Source organism: Blennius ocellaris, assembly GCF_963422515.1.
Source record: "Blennius ocellaris genome assembly, chromosome: 13".
In the NCBI taxonomy this organism is placed as follows: Eukaryota; Metazoa; Chordata; class Actinopteri; order Blenniiformes; family Blenniidae; genus Blennius; species Blennius ocellaris.
In genome coordinates, this window is record NC_137662.1 from 17517529 (window position 1) to 17531083 (window position 13555).

The 13555-nt window shown below is 40.5% G+C and overlaps 1 protein-coding gene across 1 annotated transcript in view; it reads left to right on the top strand.

Moving 5' to 3' along the window:
* The window catches only part of LOC308138207 (calcium-activated potassium channel subunit alpha-1a), a gene marked incomplete at its 5' end in the record, with an annotated part of 140217 nt that extends 133829 nt beyond the window's left edge, over positions 1 to 6388 (top strand). The window contains 5 exons of the mRNA XM_080507229.1: positions 612 to 806; positions 1271 to 1389; positions 2235 to 2459; positions 3580 to 3608; positions 6220 to 6388. Coding sequence (XP_080363355.1) covers positions 612 to 806; positions 1271 to 1389; positions 2235 to 2459; positions 3580 to 3608; positions 6220 to 6371 — 720 coding nt within the window. The 3' untranslated portion in view covers positions 6372 to 6388. The remainder of the gene's footprint in view (positions 1 to 611; positions 807 to 1270; positions 1390 to 2234; positions 2460 to 3579; positions 3609 to 6219) is intronic.
* Between the last annotated feature and the right edge of the window lie 7167 nt (positions 6389 to 13555).

A 13555-nucleotide genomic window follows, 5' to 3' on the forward strand; every position in this document is an offset into this window, starting at 1 on the left:
TGGTTATAAAATAAAGTAAGTAAAGCTTTTTTTTTAAACAATTGTGCTTCGACTTGTAGTTGAGGACAATTTAAGCAATTTAGTTTTATGCCAGTTTAAATGTTTCCAACTCTTAGGAGCTCTGAAAAGTTCCCATTTAGTATTTTTGAATCTACATTATGACTCACAGAAATAAATCGCAGGAGTGAATATCATAGTTATCGAAGATAGAAAGATATTAGAAGTAATTGATCCCTGGATCTTTTCAAAATGATGGAAAATAGCAGTAATTTTCACACATACATGAAAGTTCTGCCTCAGTGTGAAATTGAGTCACGAGTGAATGTTGAGCTCACATTGAGTGACATTAAAACTTGAGAGACAAGTGGCTGGTGGCTTCCTGAAAACCATCAATTGATCAAATAGTTGTGACATAAATCGAGAATTAACTGATGCGGGCTGGGTAAGCTCCTCTGAAGATATCGCTATAACAGAGAAGGGGTAAAAGACAAGACAGAGAGAGCCAGTAATCTCCTTATTTTCAGTCAGATAGACATAATAAGACTTTTTAAGACTTTTTTTTGGTTCCTCTATGCTGCTGCTGACAGAGACCCTTCCTCTCTTCTCCCCAGACGTACTTCAATGATAATATCCTCACGCTGATCCGGACGCTGGTCACAGGGGGAGCCACGCCAGAGCTGGAGGCCCTGCTGGCCGAGGAGAACGCACTCAGAGGAGGCTACAGCACGCCACAGACGCTGGCCAACAGAGACAGGTGTCGCGTCGCCCAGCTAGCCCTCTACGACGGGCCGTTCGCTGACTTGGGGGTAAGTGGATGTTTAAGTGGAGATGACACGTTTTGGCATTACCCAGCAGCACACATCTGGACGCCTCCGCTCCTCGCGGTCCTTAATCCGATGTGAAGAACAGTGATCACGCGAAGCAGGCCTCAGTGGGTGTTCGCTTTGGAGAGAACAATGAGCGCCACCAAGAAAAAAAACCAAGTTTAATTGGTTCCAACCGTGTTTTTTAAAAATCTTTCTGTTATTGTTAAACAGAACTTCCAGTGATTTTGTTTGTTTTTGTCCCCCACAGAATGAATTATTGTGTAATGTTAAAAAGGTTCCAGTCTGTAATGAAAATTGTTGTTATTCACTCAGTAGCAAAAAAAAAAAGAAAGAAAGAAAGAAAGTCAAAACATCTGAACTTTCACTACAAGTATTTATTCTCAAGTCAGTATGCAGACTGACCCAACATACCCTGATGGTGCCTTTATTCTGTGGTTCACCAGGACGGCGGCTGCTACGGGGACCTGTTCTGCAAAGCACTGAAGACATACAACATGCTGTGTTTTGGCATCTACAGATTAAGAGATGCACATCTCAGCCTGGCAAGCCAGTGCACAAAACGGTACAGTATCTGCTCGCACTCACAATCAAAACGAATATTTTAATATACGTGGAAAAATAACAAAAACAAGAGGAGCATCATAAATACACCTCATTAAATCCAAAGGGGAAAGTTGCAGCATTCCTGTGGTCCATTCATAAAATTAAAAAAACTCTAGTGATGAATTAAGTAGATGAGAAACATGTGCAATTAAAAGGCAGAGTGCTATACACTGACCAAGAACAGGGTAAATTGATTTGTACAAAGGTAATTGTAGTGTGCAATTAGATGTACATTTAGATACAGAAAAGTTATAAGTCGGAGATTTTCTGGTTTTGACAGTCTACAGAAAGTACATAACAATTATTCAAATGTCGACTTATAGTTTAAGGCAGCAATTCAACAACCTTTCAAAATAATTAAATGAATGAAAGAAAATTTATGGAGAATATATTGTTCGTTGTTTTAAAAACGATATTGACAGCTCAAATAGTGGCAGTGCAAATGGATAAAAACTAAAAAAAGATTTTTTTTTAATTGTGCCGATAAAATTTCAGGTATTAGGCTTGTTAGTTGTTACCATCAAATTTGTAAAAATGTTTATTTGTGAACAACCATTTTTTTAAATGATTTATTAAAGTGTCAATATCCAAACGATTACAGACTATACGAGCTAAAAATCTTACACATCAGCGGTTAGTCAAACAGATTTAACATCTTTAAACACATCATTTAAACCAATTTGACACATTTCATACACATTTGACATACTTCACTCTCCATAAATTGTTTTATTTACATTAGTTTTCATGTAAAAACTTGTTTAATTTCAATCCTGTGTATTGTTTTGTTATTTGTCTCTCCAGATACGTGATCACAAACCCTCCGTACGAGTTTGAGCTGGTGCCCACAGACCTGATCTTCTGTCTCATGCAGTTCGACCACAACGCTGGCCAGTCCCGGACAAGCTTATCCCACTCCTCCCACTCCTCCCATTCCTCCAGCAAAAAGAGCTCCTCCGTGCACTCAATCCCCCCGTCCAACCGGCAGAACCGCAGCAGTAAAACCCGCGAGGCGCGAGACAAACAGAAGTACGTGCCCTCACCTGTCCTTTGGAGTGTATTCGTCTGCATGTATAGCGTGTGTGTGAGTGTGCGTGTGTGCGTGTGTGTGCATGTGCGTGTGTATATAAATGTGCCGACTGTGATGACACAATGCGCCGGTGATTACTGTGTATTGTGTGTTTGTGGTTTGTGCTCTGCGTCCATTGCCCAGTGTTTGTGTGTTTCCTCCATAATCATGTGCATGTGGTCTTCACTCGCCCATCACAGCAATCATAACATGACGTTAGCAAACTGGTAAAGTCACTTTGTGGAAAACTGGGTTCATTTTTTTTGTTTTTTTTCTATTGAACTTAAAGACTCTTTGTACAAATGATGTTTCTGACATTTATAAACATTGAAACCACTTGTTTGGATGACTCTGTCGTTGTGGTTGGAAACAAGCTTCCAGCGAAATCCTCAACCACAACTCGCATTCAGTTTGTTTGTTTGGTCTACCTGTTGTATCCGTCTTAATATTGAGCTGTTTTGTGTCTAATCCCTCGTATTTGGAGTTTTTGTGGAGTAAATAAGTGTTGTTTGTTGGATATTTGTGCACATGATCGGTCTGCTTGGATCATGGATGTAATATATCGTGAATTATCTGCTGTAGTTGTGAGAGCAATATGTAGGATAAATTGTTTAATGCCACAGATAAGCTGATTCTCACAGGATCATCATTCATTAGCATTGTTGATATTTGGTTATTCATGGTGCATCCGTACTGCTTAATTGCATGTCCATGTTGGTAGCTCTTATTTCTTGTTCTGTTTGTTTTGTAATCACAGAATTATTTTTAATTTGCTGGAGTATTTAGATTTACGTATTAGATAATCATAATGAATTAATCTCACATTTGGGAAAAATCAAGTAATTTCAAAATTGTGACATATTCTAAAAGCATGCAGATTTGTTATGATTTTATGCAAGATATAACAACTAACGTAGACGATGAGGCCTGAATACATCTTGAATTTAAGATGTATTACATAGCCCACGCAATGTAATAACGGTATGTAAGCATCAGGCAGACTGATTTTCCATTTGTCAGTTGTGTATTCACTGTAAATACAACTTACTTACAGTAGATTACTTACCTCTCTCTCTGAAGTGCAACAAGGATGAATAGAATGGGCCAAGGTACGCAAGTTAACGATTCTGCATGACTTAGCAACCTTTTTACCTGGGGGTTCTGATCATAACTATGTCCTCTGGGGATATTGTTATGACGAGGGGAGTTTGTTTTATTGACTACGTTCTTCAGATGTTGAGTAAACCATGCCTCAGTTTAAGTTTTGCTTTCATCTTGGAAAGCAAAATGTCTGCTGCTGCTCCTGCCTCCTCCCTGCCATGATCAGGACCATTTCCACATTGCATGAGGTTGAGACGACCCCCCCCCCCCCCCCTCCTTCTTCCCCCCTTTTTCTTTGTGCCTCACTTATTTACTGGATGATATGAATTTTCTTTTTTTTCCTCCAACCAATCCTCTTTCACATTGTTTTCGTTTCATTATTTACCATGCCTCTTTTTCTTCGTATGATTTATTTGAACTTGAGATGGTTTGCATTGTGTGAAAGGTCTGTGTGTTTGTGCATCCTCCCTCTTATTGAATGCTATCAGATGACTGTAGCAGACTTTTAAATGTCATATTTATGCTCTTATCAAATACAGTGGGTTATTATACTCTTATCAACATGGGGTAACAACCTGTGATCCGACTGTACAAACCCACGGGCGTCGCTCACATGTAGGTCAGACTGATTCAAATCCCCCCGATGCAGCCAAATTGCTTCACTCCTTCACACGATTTCCACTGGGAGTGTGTCCAGCCCTGTGCCACCAGTCACACCAAGGAAGTGGGAGGCGTGACCAATTTAAAGTTTAAATTGAGGGAGGATATGAGCCCGTAAGTTCCCTCCTCGTAACCCCGCGCGCCTAATGTGGTGGTTTGAGGCGACATCACTAAGTTCACCGTATCAGCAGTAGACTCTGGAGAGAGATGGCAGACATCTTGCTTCTCCTCGGGCACAATTCCACACTTCAAATGCCTGTGCTGTAACACACAGCCCTGCAGCCTTACGCTTGCTGACACACACACGCACACACACACACACACACTGGCACACACGCGCATGTGTGCGCATACACATATATAAGGTTCGCTCCACATTGCAAAGTTAAAATTTGATATTACAACTTCACCCAAAAGGAAGTGACACCTTGAATGGCGTTGGAAGTGCCTGTGAAGTGCTGAGAGAGAGTTTACAAACTTCTGACAGCTTTCGCACACCTTCCCTCTTCTTCTGAAACAGTGCGCTCCACAGCTTACTTAAACATGAAGAGACTCTCTCGAAAGCGACACATCCAGCTCTTTCAAATCTCCTCCCTTGCTCTCAAGCTGACATTGATCAGATCAGGGTTTTACGACAAAAATATTTTGCACTTTTCAAATGAAGAGCCTCAAAACCCAATCACCCAAATTGCAAAGACACATTTTTCAACAAAACACAATCGAGTGGATTGCAATTTGTTGAGAAACCGGAGAAGCTTCATGTTTTAAGTATGACATCACCACACATTTGCTGCTAAGCAGGAGTCAAAGTATGAGCTGTTTGTGGTATTAAACTTAATAGCATCATTTTCCCTCTCACTGTGTGTGTCGACAGTCCTCCCTTACTTGAATCTTCAAATATAATTATCTGACGTTGAGATGTTCTGAACCGTCTCCACTTATGCCGCCCATCGTGTTGGTGTGCTCAAAATCCAGATACTGTGATGAGAGCAAAATGACCATCTTAACATCACGTAACCACAATATTAGACAGTGATAATCAAACAATTATCAAAAAATTTTTTCAATGAAGATACTCTTGCACTTTGTTATACCAGACCTTCTTGGATGAATTTTCATAGCATAAAAACACTTTTATTTTTAACTTAGTTGCAGCAGCACATCTCCAAACAACTGGAATAAAGTGTGTAAAATTAAATATCCAGAGTACTGCTTTGTAAGTTGAATATTTATCGAAATTTACCAACGAAGCATCAATCGAGACTCTTCTCCTGTCTCTCTTTCCATGTCATATTCTTATATGTTCAAAGCAACCTTACAGATTGTGTTGGGGTTTATTTCTTAGGGGCTTAGGGGGTACAAAATATTTTGAAGTAAATGGATGACAGTATGTTTACACTTTATTGGATCTTTGCACTGACTCGACATGCAGAACTTTTAATCTGGATTCTCATGTGAAGTTCTACTAAAACCTTCAATGTTTTCAAAGGGTGGGGGATTATTGCCCCTAATTTGATTGATTCATCTATTCAGGTAACATATAATCAATTTTAAAATTGAATACATAGATATATATTTATAATCTCATATATTTCTCAGATTCTTCTTGCTGCTGCTCTTCCCCGGGTACCACACTTTACAAACCACTGATACTCCACAACAATGTTTTGGTTTTTGTTTTTTTCCTATTAAAAGATCCATCATAAGATCAACTGGATACCTGCTATGTTATATACATGAAGGTATCATTCTGTAATAGGACTGGACAATGCCACCATGTCAACTTCAAAATGGCTCCCTGCAACAAAACAATTTCAAAACGGGAACAAATAGTGCTATGCAAATCTTGATCCCACTTAAACTGAGGCAGTATGGTTGTACATAATCCAATGTTGCACACTTTTCTTTTTTTAAAACTAACTCTCTGCTTTCTCCCTCTCTCACCTTGTCCTCCTTCAGAAAAGAAATGGTTTACAGATGAACCAGAAAATGCCTACCCCCGGAACATTCAGATCAAGCCCATGAGCACTCACATGGCCAACCAAGTCAACCAGTACAAATCCACTAGTAGTCTGATTCCACCAATCAGAGAAGTTGAAGATGAATGCTGAACACCAGGTTTTGTCACCGAGTCACCAGACAACTGTACGCTCTTTCAAAAGAGACGGGAAGAGATCCCCGGTGGAGGAGTGATTACGAAGACTGACACATTTCTCTTCACTCGTTCTTCTAATCGAGGGTTGGACTGAAACCCCAGACTGGAAGGGACCTCCTATGTGTATACCTTTAATGTTACTTCCATGCTTTTGGACATTGTTTTATTTATTAATGTATCCATAGAGATGTACATAATGACAATCAAATAAGGATTGTACAGCCCCTTCCCCCTAGCACTTTTTGGAATTATTTTAAGAGTTCACAAAAAAAGAAGAAAAAAAACAGTACTTCCTGTAATTCTTTGCAATAGTTCACCTCTTCATGTGACCAGACTCCATGGCTAAGGTGGCTGGTTATAGGAGGATGAGGGTTGCAGCAATGAACTGATCATATCATCTCCCAAAGATTCACCCGGACGTGTGACATCAAAGCAGCTGGGTTCATCAGCATCATATCTCCTATCTGCTTCTGTTCTATTTGCACTAAAACTGAACGAGTTTCTTTTGGCAGAACAAACGGAAACATCTGAATACCCCCCCCAACCCCCATCCAGAATAAAATGTCTCTCAGAGAGATGAAGACGGGAAGGAAGGAAGAAAAGAATGAAGAAAGGGAGGAAAGGCTGCTTGGCATTGGAGACAGACTGATCTTGTTTTTGGTTTGTTTCACTTCATGTCATTTGCTTAAGTTGTGCAACTTCACCTTGACTTGTCGTGCTGAGCGGGATAACTCCCAACCTGCAGAACAAAAGAGAAGAGAAAAAAAAGAAGAAGAAAAAAAAATCTTGCAAAGAGCTCCAGGGAATGGTGCAGTGTTGGTGTATGCTGGCTAAAAGAGAACTCTATACCTACAAGTCTTCTGCTGATACGTCAGATACAAAGGCGGTGACTCTATTTTAAGCTCGCATGATATGTGCCTGAGCCCCACTGTTTCATAACAGATACAAAGTGGAGGGTCAGCCTGAATACATGAGCAGGACGAACGCCGACCGGCCCCGTCCTTCATGCATTCAGGAGTGTTTATGTACACGATGTGTGTATATGTGTGTACACATCACAGCCACTTGTCCTTCTGGTGTTGCGCTTTATCAGTGCTGTCACCCCGCCAACCTCCACCCACCCCCTACTGGTTTTTATGTGATGGTGCCCCTTTGGAGGAAAGCGCATGTCTAGGTAAAAAACAAAAAAGTTGAAAAAGTGGGAGTGTAAAGGATTTGGATCAACTTATAGAGATGTTAGGTTTTATCCTAAACTCGATCAAAACCCCCAGCTATGACTGAGCATATCGAACCCGAACAGCAGCTGCGTGCCCGTATTAAACACCACGCTGTTGATATCTACGGCAGAATTGGGATCACAATGAGAAGTGTGTAATTTTCTTTTTTTGGGGTGGGATGTCTTGTCTGTTAGAGTGAATTTGTGTTAAAGCAATGCCACATATTGCGAAAAAGTGGGCATCAATGGGTCCTCCTTTGACCAGACCTGCCTGGCACAGGGTTGGCGCAGAGGCAGTAAAGCGCTTGGATGTTCTTTGTCGCCAATCCAGATGTCACACGCCTCGAAAACTCTCAGGAGTTAAGCTGCTGTGTTCGGTCCTTGAAGCTCAAGCATAGCCGGGGTAGAAATGCAACAATGCGACAGATGGCTAATCAGTACACATATATTTAATAAAAAAAGTGTTTGTTACGCTAACCTGTGAGCAACATGAACGTGTATTTTGCACATGTTGAGGTACTTGTAGATCCAAATCCTACTGAAAGAGGGATGAAAGATTGATCTGGTAGCCTTGTACTCCTAATACAAAACTTCATATGAATATGTTGTTTGGATTTATACACTGAAACATAATTATTTTTTATCCATAAACATAATCAATTTGTACTTATTTTTCTAGGCAAGAAACCAACTGAAAAGTACTTTAGAAGATAAAGAAATAGATGATATCTTTAATTACAACTACATATCAAAAGCTTTTTTGTGTTGGAATATATCACTATTTATTTCGCATTTTATGAAAACAAATGATTATTTTTTTAACCCCCCCCAAGGCCCCTCTTTACAGCAGCTCAGACTAGCTTGCGCAACCATCTTAAGCATGGCAACTGAGCTCTGTTAAGTGCTTGTAGGAATAAAATTCAGCTTGTCAAGTTGCACATATGCAGTGTCTACTAAATGATGTGTCGACTACTAAGCATCCCAAGCCGGACAGATGAGTGCGGGTAATCTGTAACTCGGGGGAGGAGTGAGTATATAAAAGGATAGCATATCTGAGTAGTCATAACATGAAGAAGAATACAAAATCGCTCCCACTGTGTGCAGGCCAGAAGTGAATGACCTTCATTAGATGTGTTTGACCTAAATTAGGTCCCTAGTGTGGAGGACGAGTGTACGCACAGGCACAGTGTGCTGGTGACTTCCACAAAATATCATTTCAGATGAGACACTGAGGCCTGTCCTCTTCTGTAAATTGTAAAGGGAAAGTTATCTTTAAAAAAAACAACAACAAAAAAAACCAACCACTTTGGAATATGGAAAAAGATCACATTGTGCTAAATATGTCTGTGTAAACTCACACCCATTTTAAAGAGCAGATTTCTTTCTCAAACAAAATGATCTGAGCTTCAATGTCCGTCTATTGGGTGTGGTGCAACTATATTGAAGCCTCATGCACATTGTCCTGAAGTGAACTTTTGAACTGTGATTACATCATTGTCACACATTGTAGCAGATAGATTTATTTCCAGAAAAATATGTGAGTAAAATGTATGTACAATTGGGTTATCAATGGCATACCTGCGAGCCTGAACAATAAGAAATAATTCATATCTGATTTTAGCAATGACTCAGCGTACGTAAAATCGACAAACTGATTGTTATGTTAAAAAAAAAAGACAATTGTGTATTTTAAAAATGAAAGATTTGGGATTCTTGTAGAACTATGGAGACAATTCAAGTACTGTATGTGACAAGAGGAAAAGTCAGGCAGAATTTGATCTGGTTTAACAGCCATTACTGAGATGGAAGGTAGCACCAATTCAGCAACTGTTGTCAAAAAGAAAGAGCATCCTTTAGTTTTTTGTGACTTTGTGTTATTACAGGGTTTACATTCCATTTTGTCAGCTTGTCATTATCTGTCACAAACTGTCACTACTGCTTCCTATTTGTTTACAGAGTATTTTTTAAGGTACTTAAACACAGCATCACTCAGAAATGCATCATACTGCAGACTGACACAAGCAAATTCACAAAGAAATGCACCATTTATTTTCATTATACTTGATGACTGTGCATTTAATGCCTGAACCCATTGCGCAAACTCATTCAGGCTGGCATTATTCACAACACTGGACTAAGATGTCTCTCCTTCCTACACCTTTTCATATGTCTCTATTAGATGTTTTTAAGTCTATTGCATTGTATACCTCTAAAGATTTTAGAGTGATTTTTTTGAAGTGCCATGAAAAGTTTTTGTCCAAGCAAGCATCCTTCAGTCATTCAGGGACGCAGGCTCGCTGTGAGGGAGCCGAGTCCGAGAGTTACTTTTTATTTGTTTGGTTGTTTTTTGGTTTTTTGTTTTTCTTTCCACTGTGAGATTGGTGTCTGGTACTGACATGGAGAACATCCAAGCCATCAATGCCTTCATGTCAGTACAGTGCCAGGCAGTGCTCTGGGGTCAAGAGGAGGGCCCATATTTAAGTCCCACTATAGCGACAAGTGGCATTCAGGAGGCCCCGAGGGGCGGCTGGGGCAGATAGACGAGCACGAGCCCCAGCCATCACACCACACATGTTGTCCCTGCTGTGTGCGTGGTTACAGGTTGTCATGTTGTATCGTGTTATGTGCTGGGATAAGAATGACTGGAAGATGCAGATAGAAGCCCATGCCTGTAACATCGGATGTGTTGTTTTCCACTGAACAGATCAAGACGATGACGCGTCACATGTTACTGTTAAAAATCAGTTGCGTTATTTTTGTTAGTCTATTTTTTGCTGTAAAGGATGGATATAATAACTTATTTGCTGGGAATTGTACTAGATATAATAGAATATATAATACTTATGGGGATGGGAGGTGGGTATCAAGTCTTAATAATACATTAAAAATTGCATTCAGCAATTTTTTTTTTTTTTTTTGGCTGCCTACCAGTTCAGGAAGAATTCAGGATATTGCTCTTGTGCATCACAGATAAGATTTGTTGGCACATCGTCATTGCGGCAAACAGGAGTTTAACATAACAGTCTAATTAGTTTGGATGTGTTCTAGATATGATGAATAAATGGATTATTTGATGGTGCTGAGTTGATCTACCTGACTCTGTCAAATATAATCTGCTGATAAATATACTGTCTTGTACAAAAGGTTTGTACATAGATTGTACATGGTTTCTTTTTGTATTTTCTCAAATTAAAATGGATGTATTTGTGTTCTAAACCTGGAATTTCATCTCTTTTTTTTTTTTTTACCCAGAATTCCAATTTCGAGTGGACACTTCCATTGTAGGATGACTTTTCAGAGGAATTGATCATACTTTTAATTTATACACGATTTTTTTAATACATGCATTTATATTATTATTCAATTTGTAGCTCTTTCAGTTATTGCTTGTATTTCTTTTTTAGCACAACTAACATAAATATTTACCAATAAGCAACCCATTCAAAGACATAAGTTAACATGTAGTCCTGAGCTAGAAACCCCGAAAGGGCTGACAATGATCCATATCAATGGCAATATGCTTAGATTTTGTTTGCAAAATCTGTAATATAGGCTGCAGCTGTCGAGACTAGAGGTTAGAAAATGGGGCTCCCAGAGGTGGTTGGTCCATTTCAGACAACACAACTAAAAACCCTTGTAGAATGCGCCAGTATGCAAGAATCTCTAATGATACTGCTGTGAAGTAATAATCCATCAGGACACATGGTGGTAAAAACAAAACACTGGTAGGAGTGTCTCAAAATGCTCCTGTACAAATTCAATACAATCCTTAATAACTTGAAGTTCAGATGAAGTACTGATCCCAAATGTTTTCGATTTTGTAATCTGAATACATTTTCTCCAAGAAGAACATTCTTTATAAAGTTTGTCTGGTATCATTTGATCTGCAGATGAGATAAATTCTTTATGTTGGGCAAAGGGAGGTCATGTTTGGATGGAATCACACACCTGGCTTGAGTTATTGTTCCCGTCTTGTACATCAGTCTTAAAGCTCTCCTGCCATTGTTAGCTTTTTCCCTCTATTTTCAACTCCATGGAGAATCATATCGGAGCGTCCGAATGTCACTTCGTCACTCGACATTTTCTAAAGAGATACCACAACAAACCTGGTGCCTGACCTTGACGATCACCAGAGAGTCTCACATGAATGCAATCCACATTTTACCAATCCCCACCCTGCTGAGGGGGTTGCCGACCCCGCCGTCCAAGTTGCTCTACCAATCCACCTATCCATTGAGTCTGGCATTAGTCTTGATTTACGCTTACTGACATGCTATTAGCTGCTCCATCACTTTCACCTGTCAGACTGTCAGTCACCTGCGATCCAAGGTGATGGGTGGGAATAGCATTCTGTCCTCACCGGCTCATATATCTCCACAGAGACGGTGACAGCGGATGAGCAGAGGACATCACACCAGGTATCTGGCTGCGCTGTCATGTCAGCGCTGCGAATGTGCATCACATCTGGCTGTGTAGCATCTTAATGTGGATTTGGCTTGCAGATACAGTTATTTCAGAGGTAAATGGCTTATTGAGAAGGTAATCCTCTTTCCCCCCCTTTTCGAGCGAGAACGTGTCAAAGCGAAAGCCTGCAGTGATAAGCATGTCATTAAATAGTGCTAAAGTTAAAGGATTTTTAAAGCTTTTTTTTTTTTTGATGCTGCAATTTTCCAGCTCAAACAATCTGCTTGTGGATACACTGCACTAAACACGGTGTCGTCCATGTCAAGGGTACTGCTATATCTCCCGAGAATCCTTCAGACATCATGAACAGCACCAATTCTGAGGTGTTATGTTGTGGCAGGGTGACTTCTCAGACAACGACCCACTCCTATCTCATAGCTAGAAATCAGTGGACATCTCGTAAGTCTCTCAGCCCCCCTCCTCCTCCTCCTCTTGCTCCTCCTGCTCCTCCACCGCCATGCTCCTCAGCTGAAGTGTGCAATTTCACACTCCAACGTCAAACAGCCGGTCAGAAGGGGAACGTATGACCCACCCTGGCATTTGTCCTCATTTCTCTCTCAAATGTGCAAACACCATTACCCTCGGGTTATCTTAAGTGGTGTGGCGAAGATTCCCAGCCTCTCGTCTCTTCTCCTCGGCAGACACGCCATCAAAACATGGTGAGCAGTGGGGACCGAGCAGTGGGAAAGAGATGGCGCAAAAGGAAAGGGAGGGGGGAGAAAAAAGTGATGGAAATGGAGCAGATGTTTGTATGGCTGCTGATTTGTGGCCTGATAGGGCCACTACAGAGGCAGCTGGAATTGATGGCTTGTTAGTGAGGACGGGGCCCCACTGTGAGATGTTTTCAAAATGATTGATTTACAATAAAGTGGCTCCGGGTGTGTGCATGCAGGCAGAACTGATGCAGATCGATCCCACTGAAATTGATTGATCAGCCATTTAGCTTGCCAGTGTGTTTACCGAACGAAACCGAGCAGGACTCTCCTCCAGGCATCTCCCCCCTCTCTCAATGAAGCAAAGGAGAAATGCCACCTCTGGGCCCGTCTCATTTCTCTAGCAGTGGCAGCGAAAACAAGCCGTATCAGAATGTGAGCCATAAAAACGTAATCATACAGTGAGAAATACCGGCATAACCATTTACGATTGTGTACTTTATTCTGCTATCAATGTGTCCTCCTGCAACTTGGAGATACTATGCCTTTAAAAATAATGACTTAGCTGCTCTATGCAAAGGGAGGAATACTCTTCCCCTTATCGCAGTGTCACATTGTGACTTTCAGGGAGAGGCATAGAAATAACTAATAACAGTAGATTTCTGTAAACAAGCACTTAGTTTTCAGCCGTACTTAAAGCTGACACCAACCTTTAGCCTGCCTGTTTTAGAATCACCGAGATGACTATCATGCATAATATAGAAAAGCCCTCAAGTGTTAAAGTGCCTCGTATATGGATGGCATGTT